This window comes from Vulpes lagopus, chromosome 2 (genome assembly GCF_018345385.1).
Source record: "Vulpes lagopus strain Blue_001 chromosome 2, ASM1834538v1, whole genome shotgun sequence".
Taxonomy (NCBI): domain Eukaryota; kingdom Metazoa; phylum Chordata; class Mammalia; order Carnivora; family Canidae; genus Vulpes; species Vulpes lagopus.
The window spans coordinates 26,716,056-26,729,113 of record NC_054825.1 but is presented as its reverse complement, the minus strand read 5'-3'; the positions used below and the strand labels follow the sequence as shown (position 1 = coordinate 26,729,113).

The 13,058-nt window shown below is 39.2% G+C and overlaps 1 protein-coding gene across 2 annotated transcripts in view; it reads right to left on the bottom strand.

Annotated features, from left to right (window-relative positions):
• ARMH3 (armadillo like helical domain containing 3) overlaps positions 1 to 13,058 on the bottom strand; it is a 185,800-nt gene that overhangs the window by 147,303 nt on the left and 25,439 nt on the right. Inside the window, exons 6-13 of one of the 2 annotated variants that reach the window (XM_041742921.1) lie at positions 10,650 to 10,742; positions 9,811 to 9,885; positions 9,617 to 9,703; positions 5,523 to 5,579; positions 4,375 to 4,418; positions 3,231 to 3,291; positions 1,601 to 1,647; positions 978 to 1,053 (exon numbers count right to left, since the gene is read on the bottom strand). In XM_041742921.1, coding sequence (XP_041598855.1) covers positions 978 to 1,053; positions 1,601 to 1,647; positions 3,231 to 3,291; positions 4,375 to 4,418; positions 5,523 to 5,579; positions 9,617 to 9,703; positions 9,811 to 9,885; positions 10,650 to 10,742 — 540 coding nt within the window. The remainder of the gene's footprint in view (positions 1 to 977; positions 1,054 to 1,600; positions 1,648 to 3,230; positions 3,292 to 4,374; positions 4,419 to 5,522; positions 5,580 to 9,616; positions 9,704 to 9,810; positions 9,886 to 10,649; positions 10,743 to 13,058) is intronic. The other variant, XM_041742922.1, reaches the window with a different exon arrangement.

The window sequence follows — 13,058 nt, the reverse complement described above, 5'->3', positions numbered from 1 at the left end:
TGATTCTGGGATGCCTGGGTGGCTCAGCAGTTGAGCATCTGCCTTCAGCTCAGGGTGTGATCCTGGAGTTCCAAGATCGAGTCCCACATCGGGCTCCCTACATGGAGCCTGCTCCTCCCTCTGCTTATGTCTCTGCCTCTTTCTGTGTCTCTCATGAATAAATAAATAAAATCTTTAAAAAAACAAAACAAAACAAAAACCCTCAGTGATTCCATACACATCTGCCCTTTGAGAAAAAAGCATAAGCAAGTGTTCTTTGAAAAGAAACCTACATACATATTTTAAAACTCTGACTTTAAAATGAAAACACTTTATCAATTTTTAAAGACGGCTTTCATGGACAGCACTTGAGTTCTCCGCCTGTGTTAGTCCCATTCTCTACCAACTATGGAGTTTATCCTAAGCTGGGCAACTGACCCAGCACTCAGTATTCTAGACTTTGTGCTTTCAATGTTTGTAAACCATTTTTTGTTGTTGTTAACAGCTAGCTTTATGCTAGACAAGATACTTTTTACTTTTCTTCTGTGGAAATTATAATTTCACAGAAATTATTTCTGTGAAATAATAAGACAAGTGATTTGGCCTATTTTATCTCTAGTTGTAATTCTACAATGGTTTTGAAAGCAGAAAGCCTAATACAAAAATCCATATAGGCAGATAATACCAAAGGATGGCCTCTATTTAAAATGAAGTAATCTCTACTCATCTGGGCTAAGAGAATCAGGAAACTGGTCAAAAGATTTAGTAAACTAGTCAAACCCATTAACTTTTGCACGTTATCAGACCCACTCCAACTCCAGATGGAAATATACATATTTGAGGACAGCCTGACGCAAAGACAACTGATGCACCTCTGTCACTACCACTTACCAGTACAAAGCAAAGTTTAAATAGGCACGGCCAGATAGGCTTTACAATGGAGTGGATCTGTATGAAATTCAGGGAAAAGAAGGATCGGAGATTTTAATATAACCAACCTGGGCTAACACTGTGATGAAGTTACGATTTAAATGAACAGCTTCATAAAGTGCCAGAAGGATAGCCTCATTGGTTCTAAAGAAAAAAAAAAAACAAAACAAAACAAAAAAAAAAACAGAACAAATTGGAGAGGCTCTTAAAGCGGAAGAGTTAAAACAGTATGACCATCAAGATGCAATTTCACCCCAGCTCCTCATTACCAATCCCTCTGTGCTTCTAGTGTTCCCTTTATTTCATCATTGTGTTTATATAAAGAGGAATAAGGGCCTTAACTTTAATTCTTTAGGACTAGTTCTTATCTACTTCATTTCCCTATTTTCCCTCTCACTTTTCCACCCCAATCCAGTTAAATCCTTAACTGGCTCAGACACCCAGCCCTCTTTCATTTCATTCCAGAGAGGGCTGGGAACCACTTACCAGCTTCTTAGGGCTCAACAGACATGACCACAGTAGTGGTTTCTAAGGGTCCATTATCGTTTAAAGCCCAAGAAACATTTGATAAATCACCATAAAAGTTTGAATCTGTAAAAGATTAGCAAGAGGTAATGTTTCCCTCTCATATCCAGCCAGAGAACCCACACTAAAGTTCAAGTCACCGCACAAAAGAATGTCAGGCACTTACTGCACTGAGATTTTTTCATGGGCATCTGCTATGAACATGCTGCCTACCTGTGGAAGAAAAGAGGAATTGCATACTTAAAGCAGGGGAATGTGAGAGGAGCTCTGTGCCAGGAAGCCTTTAGTCAGTGAAAAAAATAAGCAAATAAGCTGTATGCAGGCTGAGGGAACTTGGAACTTTGGCCCACCCATCATACAGCCCACTTTCAAGATCTTCAAAGACTCACAAGTAATTAAATGAAATAATGAGAACTCTACTAATCTGTCTTTCCTTAAAGGGCCTTAAAGAAGAAACATCAGGACTTTTGTCCAGCTCTCTTTTTCAATGTGTTAGTAACCACTAACAGCAAATAAATGTTAATCTAGACCTCCTCATTACTCTGCATCTTTGCTGAAAGTTGCTTATTTCAAGTCAGAAACCCACACTGATTTCATCCAACACAAGACTGTCTTTGGGGGAATATTTGAGTTTCAGACCAGAAATGTCTACGTGAGACCTTTTAGATCACAAAATCTTTAGTTTGTGTCATAGGCAGGTCAGTCAAATAAGCAAATGGATTAGGCTGCCTCCAATATGTGTGATATCAGAGGCACGAAGATGCCCATCCCTGGAAAGGTAAAAATATCTTTCCATCTGCCTACTGATGCCCCAAACTATGCAGCTGGAACCTCCTTGTTAATACAAAACTTCTTCTTTCTGGCCAAAAGGAAAGGATCCCTGGGGGCAGTATAATTATATCTAATTTATTTAACCAAATACCAACATAGCATTCATATGGCTCTGACCTCTGAGAGACTTTACTCATTTATGCTTCAGAGTTAAAAAGCTTATCAAATCCTTTTCTCAGAGTAAGCTCTGCGAACGAAAGGAAGAAGACATAGGCATTGGGGAGGATAATTGTCTTTTGGGGGGGTAGAGGGATGGCTGTTTTTTGCAATGAACTCAAAAACTGTCTTGCCCTATAGCTGATTACTTGAATACTAATGTCCAAGAAAAAAAGACTTTCTGAATCTGCCTAGATTCTAAGAACTATTAGCTTTATCTCTTAAAAATTAGTCCCAGGTTACCTGGCCCAAAATGCCTACTGTGTCAGGGTGAGAAACCTTGTTCAGGAGTCTTGCATACTGGATCAATAACTTTCCTAAACTACAGACCTCTCAGTCCATTAAATCTTTAGAGGAGTGGCTCAAATCTATTGCATCAATCACTAGACCACAGGACCAGCTATGAGGAACCAGGTGGCCAGTGTCTGCTGTCAACCAAGAACTTAGAGCTATGCTCAGATCTAAACTATTGTTTTCAATATTCTTCAGGATCAGTCCTCAAACATAGCCAGCTCTTCATGAGACAAAAGTGTGGTTTAACATGTAACCTTTTTTAGCCTTTAAAAAACTGAATTAATTAATTTGAAAAACTCAGTCCCAGAGCAATCAAAGCTCTCTTTTCCCCATCTCACTTGGGTTTGGAAATCAATATAAGAGATACAGCTTTAAAAAAAAGAAAAATCTTCTCTGAGATACTCTCTCCTCATCATGCCATCATCTCAAACATTTGAACTTCTGAGTCCAAATTTGTCTACCCCTGCAGACCGCTTACATTCCTGAGCAGGACAGAAATAACAAGTTGGACTTACCATATTTGTTAAAGCAGAGAAAAAACCACTCTGGTGTTCTTCTTCCTTGTCTTTATACTGCCTGAACAAAAATAACTAAATTCAACTTTAGTATTATTTATCAAGTATGTCTTTGTCCATGGCACTCTAGGTAATCAGGGCAGGGCACTCATAGAATTCACTGGCTCCAGAAAACAAAAGTACTATAACAATCTAGCCAGCCACTGCAGTTTCCCCTGCAAACTAAGAGGCATGCATCTGCTCTTGAGGCAGCGTGTATCAAAATGCCTGGCTACTTTGGGAGAGATTCAGAAAGTAAGCTGCAAACGTGTGAAACTGCTCTAACATATGGCTGATCCAGTTATTTCCCAAACAGACTATTACTTGAAAAGTGTAACAGTGAAATTACTTTAAGGCTGTAACATTGAAAATCTTGTTTGTTTTTGAAGGAAGAGGAGGGAAATCTGTGAGCTGAACTATTTGTGGAGATGGGGCAGATTTGAAATTCCACATCCAATTGTATGTGAGCAAAGTCTGGAGAGGAGCAAGCAAGATACTGCCTGGCCCTTGCCAGGATTGGGAAAAATTCTGGTTTCCATTCACTGTATACCAGATACCGTTCTCATTTAAAGCAAGAAGGAAAGCAAGCATCAATGAAGAGAGCCCCCAGAAAAGACAGGGACACTGGGAAGTTGCAGTTGATCCCTGATGAAAAAGAAGCATCCATCAAACTAGGGCTAATTCAGTATGTTTTTCTCTTTCTGTTTAATCTTTTAAGTGTACAAAATGTAGTGCTTTGCAACCTTTTCTACATAGAAAATTATATTTGTAGGATACATGGGGCTAAATGAAGAGGCTGCTTGTGGTTGAAAAACTAGTTAAAATGTTCTGCATTAAAATACCAAAGGTTGCAAAAGAATGTACCTAATAGCTTAAAGAAAAGATGGACACAAACCTAGTGGCTACTTTTCCCCTGGTATCAGACACAATCCCTGCTAAAACCATCAAGCTGAGCTAGAGCAAACACGTCTACCAGAAGCTAAACCTAAAATATCCTTCTAGAATAGGTAAGGGAAGTTCGCCCAACCACAGGAGCCAAATCTGTTTTCTACTCAACCAATTCAAATGAAAATGAGACCCTTCTCTTCTGGAGCAGTGGACTCACCTGTTGTACTCAGATAAAGCCTGAGCAATCACAAGCCCCATTCCCTAGGAAGAAAAAAACAGCACAGGTGAAATAATGGGCTGGTGGCAATGCCAGGCCAGGGAAAACACTAATTACAGCCCCAGTGTCCAGATTTTCCTGATTTAACTATCTTAATGTTACTCAATAGAGTAACAAGAAAGAGGGGTGAAATGGACCAGCCCAGGTCACTGACAATTTCACTGGGATCATTTTTACCTCAAAAGAGAAAACTAAGTTAGAATCGTCAAACAAAAAACAAAAAGCTCTCACATGTCTCTTAAACAGTCACAGTAAGAGTGACAATGAGTCTCACACTAAATGAAGGTGCATAGAGACAAATCACTCTTTCAGGCAATGGGAAAACAGGAAGGTAACAGGAAGAAGCAATAAATGTTAAAGTAACTTATCAACTTTCCCTTTAGAATCTGCTAAATATGACACAAAGATCAATTAAGGCCAGAAGAATGAATCATGTGTGCTTTTTTTTCATAAGGGAAATTAGAAGCATGAAGAAGGCAAGATGCCAGACACCTGGTCATTGTCTTCCTCCCTTACTCAGAGATCAGATATTTCCCAAACTTTCTAGGACATATGTAGCAGATATATAGATCATCTTCCATGTTCCAGCTTCACTATGTCAGGCTGTAAATGCCATCCGGATAGCTCTACAAGAAGGGATCTCCCATTAGTTTATCATCTAGTTTGTTTTGTTGGTTTTGTTTTGTTTTTAATTTCTGCTTTATTGAGGTATAACTGACATAAAATTGTAAGATATTTAAAGTGTACATCATGCTGATTTGATACATCATCCATGCCTATTCCTATTCTTGGGAATATAACTCACTGAATCTGCAGGATCATCAACCTCAGCACACTATAATACAAAATATAACCAAACATTTCATCATGATTAAACAACAAATGTCCCCTCAAACCTTCCTTCCATGACAAGAAGATAAAAGACAACAAGGTCACAATGATAGTCAAACAAAATACCAATTCCCTCTTTATAGCCAGATGAAATTAATGCAATAGCTCTCTGCTCTCTGTTCTTAAATATCCACTGAAAGGCCAGTAATTAAAACAAGTCAGCAATCAAAACAATACACAAGGATCTATATACTCACATTAAGTGTAGCTTCATCATCCACGATAGACAGCTTCACAATATAAGGATTCACAGACTGTTCAACAAGAGACTCAAGGTAAGTGTGACTTAGTTAAGAAACTATAAGCTATTTTAAAAAGTTGTAACAAAAATGCTTCTATAAGACCCTCTCTCTGAGGTGATGCTCCTAATCCCCACATCCAACCCATCCTGCCTACTAACTCCCTCCATTTCCAGTAAATCTCTCAATCACCAAACACACACACACTCCAGTTCTGTTCTACCTCCATTTTCCTCTAGGCTGTATCAGCCCAGGCCTGTGTCTGCTACTTCTCCCATCTTTCCATTTATTTCTAAGAAGTGAACACTCCACAAAACTCACTTTGTCCTATCCTGCCAATAATCTGAGTCCACAGGGACAGCAGTCTTGGGGGGAACATAAAAGTTTCTTTGCCATAAGGCACAAATTTATAAGTTGCTAACTTACAGTCTCATCCTAAAGGTTCCTTAACCATTCCACAAACTATATGCAAGGACTGATTCACCCACCCATAGAACAAAGCCAACTTGGGGGTGGAAAGTGGCAGCTGCTTAACAGCCAGAGAGGCCATTTATGGATCCAATACCCAAATAACACGGCAGGGGAACTGAAAAAAAGGCTATAATTACCCAAACTACAATCTGGTCAGAACACTGGGATTTAATGATGATCCTATCACTTATAGCATTGGAAGATTTCTTGAGTTTTTCCAGACTCAGCTGGGCAGCATATGGAAATGGACATATATTTAAACTCATTAAGCAGCTGGGCCATCTCCTACCAGTGGGATGAGAAGCAATGACCTACTCACCTTGAAAATATCCCATACATGTGATATGAACCTCATCTAGTTCAGGCACCAATTCTAACCCAAGGGAAGCAAGGAACAATATTGGTAGTTTTTACAGCAACCAAGAAAACTCATTACTGAGACTTAGAAACACTCCCCCACACACACACAGACCTTATTTAATCAAGTTTCTGAGGGTAACTTTTGAATGTCAACTGGGAGTAGAAAAAGAGACAACTTTGCTTTCTTAACAGCCCAAGTGTTTATAAGGTTTTCTACAACACAATCCAAGGAGTAAAACCCACTCTGTTTGTCACTTGATCTGACAGAGGAAGGCTCTCCACACTGCTTCTTATAACCAGCAGTTATATCCTGCTGATGTAAAAGACAAGATCCAATGAAAGTGGATCCTTAGAAAAGAAAATCAACAGTAGACTGACCTGGAGATGTCATGATGAAGAGAACAACAACAGAAGGAGCAGGCCACTGTTTCTTGGCATAAATTTTTAAGTCCTTATTACTCACCTTCCCAAAAGTCCACTGTTTTAGGTAATAATGAGGATTATCTGATTAATAAGAACAGTCTATGCTTTAGAACCTTTGAGGAAAAGGGGAAGGTGGCTAAAAGCAAGTTCTAGCCCCTCTACTTACTAATTGTGACAAGATAGGCATATTTATTAACCTAAGTTCAACTTCCTCATGTGTAAAATGGGGATATTTTCTTTTTGGGGTTTCTTGAGACTTAAATGAAGTAAGACATATAAAATCCTTAGCACAGGAATGCCAGGGTAGCTCAGTTAAGTATCTGCCTTGAGTTCGGGTCATGATCCTAGGGCCCTGGGATGGAGCCCCACATCAGGTTCCCTCTGCCTGCAGCTCCCCCTGCTTGTGTTCTATCAAATGAATAAAAATAAAATCCTTAGCATAGTATCTGACAGACAGTAAGGGCTCAATGATTGGTAGCTATATATTTTCTCCATTAACATTTTTATTACATTTGAAGAAAGCTCTTTAGTCAAAAAAAAAAAGAAAAAGAAAACAATCTTTTCTATCACTTTACACTCTAAGGTGTAAAGTTCAACACCTTACTTGCCTTCCCTGTGATTAGGGGGGCACTCAGCCTCTCTGGCACCTTCACACCTCACTAGAAAGGTTATAACTTTCCCCATCCATCATGGGATAGATTGTGGTGGGAGCTAGAATGCTATTCTGCCCAGCATACACCCTCTCATACTAGTTTGCATAAAATTTCACCAGCTTTTGGTTTTGCTATGTTCATCTGGAATTCCTCACGTTCCTGTCAAAACCTTCCTGCTCCATGGTCACTAGGCTTCCTTAATGGTTTCTGGTGAGTGACTTATATCAAAAGCTGCAAAGCCGAGATAAATTATGCCCGCCTGCTTGCCCTTGACTACTATATTAATTCTCCCGTGCCTTCTGACAGACTGGAGATGCATACCTTGCTCCAGAAATATGATTTTCTCTAGTTCCTTGGCCATATCCAATTTTTCAGGCTGACATTTCAGAGAGCCCTACTGGGCTGAGCCAGGGTTCAGTTCACATTTAGAGAAGCCAAGCCATTGCCTCTGAGTGGCCTGCAACCAGCAGAACGTTCTGAAAACACTCATTACTGATGATGACACTTTCCTATCACATATAACTCAACTTCCATTAACTATCTTCAGCATTTTTCCTCAGCTGTTTTTGTTGCTGTTGTAATAAGGCCTCAGAGGCTATATTACACATGACAGAGATCAAAATGGCTAACATGTCAACCCCTTCAGTTCACCAGTAAAACAGGTGTTGGTGATAAATTACATATTTATTAATCACTCTACACACCATTTGTCAGTTCCTCTACTACTATGAAAGCAGTCAGCTCCTGGGAATTGTAACACATTAACTTTGCTCTACATATTCCAATCCCTTTTTAAATATTTCTCACAGCCTCCCCTCTACTGTATTCTCCTTAAAGCCTAGAATAGGCTCTAGGCTTTGTGTTATCCATCACTCTCAACCTCACTAGGAACCATCTCCAATACCACTAAGTGGGGGTACCCGGCTGGCTCAGTCAGTGAAGCATGTAACTCTTGATCTTGAGGTTGTGAGTCTGAGCCCAATGCTGGGTGTAGAGATTACTTAAATATAAAAAATCTTTAAAAAAGAAAAAAAAGCACTAAGTGAAGATCCAGAAGCTCAGAACTGAAAAGCCTCCCTCCAGCCAGCCCATTTCTCATAGCATTGCTACATGCTAAGTGAAGAAAGTCAGGTTGTCTCAATGCAGCTCCTGATTTCTGGGTTCAGTAAAGTATTCGTATTGTCCAGCACTCAGTGCCAAATGTTCCCTATTCCTCCAAATAGGCCCCAATGAGGCCCCTGGTCTTCCCTAAGGGCATTCCTTTTCTGTACATTCTGCCTTTTGAGAAGAATCACATAGAGGCATGAAACCAAGTATAAGTCTCTGAGCTCTACTCTTTATCTCCAAAACCTATAAATCTTTCCCTGATTAATTTGGGAACAAAGAGAACTCTAGAATTGACAGGGGTAAGGCTCTGTCTTCAATTTTCCATTTAAATCAGAAAGAGGGGATCCCTGGGTGGCTCAGCGGTTTAGCACCTGCCTTTGGCCCAGGGCTTGATCCTGGAGTCCCAGGATTAATTCCCACATCGGGCTCCCTGCATGGAGCCTGCTTCTCCCTCTGCCTGTGTCTCTGCCTCTCTATCTCATGAATAAATAAATAAAATATTAAAAAAAAATAAAAAATAAATAAATCAGAAAGAGTTCCCAGACCAACAGTGGTACTTACACAAGTGGATCGCATCATGGAAATCCAATATACAAAATTCCAATCTTTCAAAAACAGATGCATTACGTCAGTGGTTCCCAATTCTGGCTAATCATCATACCCAACAGGGGAATTAAAAAGAAAAAAACAAAACCGGATTCCCAGTTCCCACTCAGTGTATCAAGAGTAAAGCCCAGAAGTTTTTTTTCTTCTTGAAAAGGTCCTAGGTGATTTTAATAAGCTAGGTTTGGGAACTACTATATTAAGGGATAGTTACCTACTTAATTAGAAGTTGCACCACAGGATTCCTCTAAATGACCATATCCTCTGCCCCATGCATTTAATATAGAAGTTTTAGAATCTGGTTAAAAGTAATCTATATACCATTTACTAAGAACACGTCTTCTACATTAAACAAAATAACAAAGTGCCCTAGGAGTGGCAACATTTAGGAAAATTATAGAAAGATTAGAACTGTCCATTAAGGGGCCCACTTACCTCATATTTCCTATAGTTCACCAACAAAGCCAAGAGGACAACAGCATCATACCCATGCTCCCTGCGACTTGGGGGATGAGACAGTATCTGTAACATGAACCAGAAGTACATAAGTGCCAATTCCTAATTCCTAGGAATGCAGACAGAGAAGATTTAAAGACATGGTTTATCCAAAAGAGAAAGAGGTGACCTACCTGTAAAATTGCTTCAAATATACTGTTGATCATTACATACTCTAGGATAGTGTTCTGGCTGATGTTATCTGTCACCTGAATGCAATAAAAGGGTTTTTAAAGTCTATAGTGAGGCACTCTGCTATCTCAAATATATCTCCACCCCTACCATCGAAGAGAATCAGAAATGTTAAAACATACTACTACTTAGTATACCTTTAATAAGCAACCCTGAAGCTACCAGAGCCTGAGTAGGCAGACACTAGACAAGAAGTTAGCAAACTAAAACTTCCCAAATCTCTGAATTTCTCTCACACCCTCACGTAAGCATTTACTTAACAGTTTCTTGGGTTTCATTTTCAAACCCAGAGAAAGAAGTTTAAGATCCAGAAATCTCTGAGTGATGGCAGGGAAAGAGAACCACCTGAAGTAAATGAACAACACCCCCCACTCTTCTCCCACTAAACAATATAGGTCAGCTTCCAGTTATATCAAAATCAGAACAAATAAAAATATTCAGAGTCACAAAAACTGTTTCCAAATAAGACCTAGTGAGAAGAGGAAATCTGTGATGATCCAGAAGACAAGAAATCTCCAAGAGTGGTACCTCTAAAGTGATAAATATCAAGTATCCTGCAGGCTAAAAATGCCAGCAGTTGCTCCAAAGAGCAGCTTCCAGGAAGTGAAAGCCCATTCAACTCACTTCCTTCTATACATTCATATGCAATGGAGTGATATGATCCCCCGGCAGAGAATTTTTTTCTCTTTTCCTTTCTAACTTTAGGCTCAAGTATTCAAATAAGTTTGCCCCTGCTGTTGATAATACCCTTGATAGAGAAACATATAGATGGGTCACTTACAGTCACTAAGCAAAGGAGAAGTTTCAGACATAAACTCTTCAGACTTTCAGAACCTTCTGCACAAAGCAATGAATCCAAACTCTCCATCAAGTTCTGAGAAAGAGATCCATTAAGTATTAAAATATACCAAATATACCAAATATCTCTACTGTGTCTCTGTCCAACTCTGGGTTATATAACACAGGGGCACGTGTATAATATACAATGAAGCAACTATATCGTCCCCTTAGGTCTAGGCCTTGCATGATTAGACACAGAAAAGGAAGACTTCAAAGTATAGCTATTTGGGGAAAAATGCTTTAGAACAACTGCACAGAACAATGAAGAATTCACTACTTTACCAAATAAGTATTTGCAGTCTCTCATCCTCATATAAACTTTTAGATTAAAATGAGGTAAATTGTTAAAAGGCTAATAATGATAGGGATGCTTGGGTTGCTCAGGGGTTGAGCATCTGCCTTTGGCTCAGGGCATGATCCCAGAGTCCTAGGATCAAGTCCCACATCAGGCTTCCTGCATGAAGCCTGCTTCTCCCTCTGCCTATGTCTCTGCCTCTCTCTGTGTGTGTCTCTCATGAATAAATAAGTAAAAATTTTAAAAATAATAATAAATTTTAAAAATAAAAGGCTAATGGTTGAATAATAAAGAAAATAAATAAACTAATTAAATAAAATTAAGTCAATTAAATTAAGAAAAATAAGTGGTTAAGTTAAAGATTAATAATGATTAAATAATTGTAGGTAAAGTATATCTACTTTGAGGCAGGTACACTAAACAAACAACAAAGACACAAAACCACTACCAGCTATCACAGTTCATATATGCTACCTACCAAGATAGCTATTTCCACTCTGGCCGATTCCACTAGAAAATGTGATTGGAGTATATCACTTGTACTAACAATAAGATATCAGACCCAAACTAATCAAAAGATGAAACCCTCACACACTATAGCAGAAGAACAAGAAAAGAAATATTTTACATTTAATGGAGGAGAATGAATGAAGAATAGGATTTAGCATGCTGGAAGCTCAATGAAGCTTCAAAATAAGCTATTTCAACAAACACATAGTGAGGGCCTACTCTGTGCTAAACACTGTGCTTTTAAAGAATTCAAGAAAAAAATGACCCTTGCTCTCAAGGCATTTTTAGTCTACTGGAAGAGAAAAATAAACAAATAGTTTTAACTTAATGGTTACTATGACAGAAATATACATAGAGAAGAGGAATTACTTTTTAAAATATTTTATTTATTTATGAGAAAGGCAGAGACATAGGCAGAGGGAGAAGCAGGTTCCCCACGAGGATCCTGATGCGGGACCCCATCCCTGGACCCCGGGATCACAACCTGAGCCAAAGGCAGATGTTCAACCACTGAGCAACCCAGGCTCAGTCCTGAGTATTCCAGGACTCCTCAGGGTTGGGTTATATTTTGAAAAATCAGTAGGAATTAAAACTTGAGTAAGAAAAGAATTCTAGACAGGCAATAGCATGCTCAATGACACATGAGGAACTACATGGACCTGGGTGTGGAGTTGGAATACAAGTAGTTTATTATGGGCAGCCCGGGTGGCTCAGCGGTTTAGCACTGCCTTCAGCTCAGGGTGTGATCCTGGAGACCCAGAATCAAGTCCCACATTGGGCTTCCTGCATGGAGCCTGCTTCTCCCTCTGCCTGTGTCTCTGCCTCTCTTTCTGTCTCTCATAAATAAATACATAAAATCTTTAAAAAAAAAAAAAAAGTAGCTTATTATTATGGAAGTACAGAGTGAAGCACAGTGGTAAGAGAGGAGACTGGAGAATAAACAGGGAGCTGATCATGAAAGCTGTACAAGGCTACCTAGGGAGCTGGTCTTTATCCTGTTAGTGAAGGGAAACTAATGAAGGGTTTTAAGCAAGAAAGATTTGAGTGTAAGATATATTACTGTGGTATCAGTGTGGATGACAGATTTAAAGATGGTAAGCCTGAAGGGAAGGAGACAAATGAGGACTAATCTACCTATTTTCTGAGCAAGTTGCCATGTCTTATTTGCCTCTATATCCCCAATGCCCGGCACAGCAGAGCCTAACCAACATTTGTCAAAAGAATGAATGAAGGCATCACTGCAATAGTTCAGGTAAGAAATAATGGGAACATTGGCAGTAGGAGGAAAAAAGGAAAAACAGGTATGAGAAATATGAACTGAGGCAAAATTAGCTGATCTTGGTGATTATCTGGATATGAAAGATAAGGGGAAAGAGTCCAGAATGACTTCCAAGTTTTTGGTCTGAGTGACTGAGACAACAGGTGAGCCCATTCTGATGGGGAATGAATGAAAAAAAAAAAAAAAAAAAACAGATGAAGGGAAAACATTTTGTAGATGTCAAGCAAGAGGTACTTTAGGGATATGTGAGTGGGTATCTTCAGCAA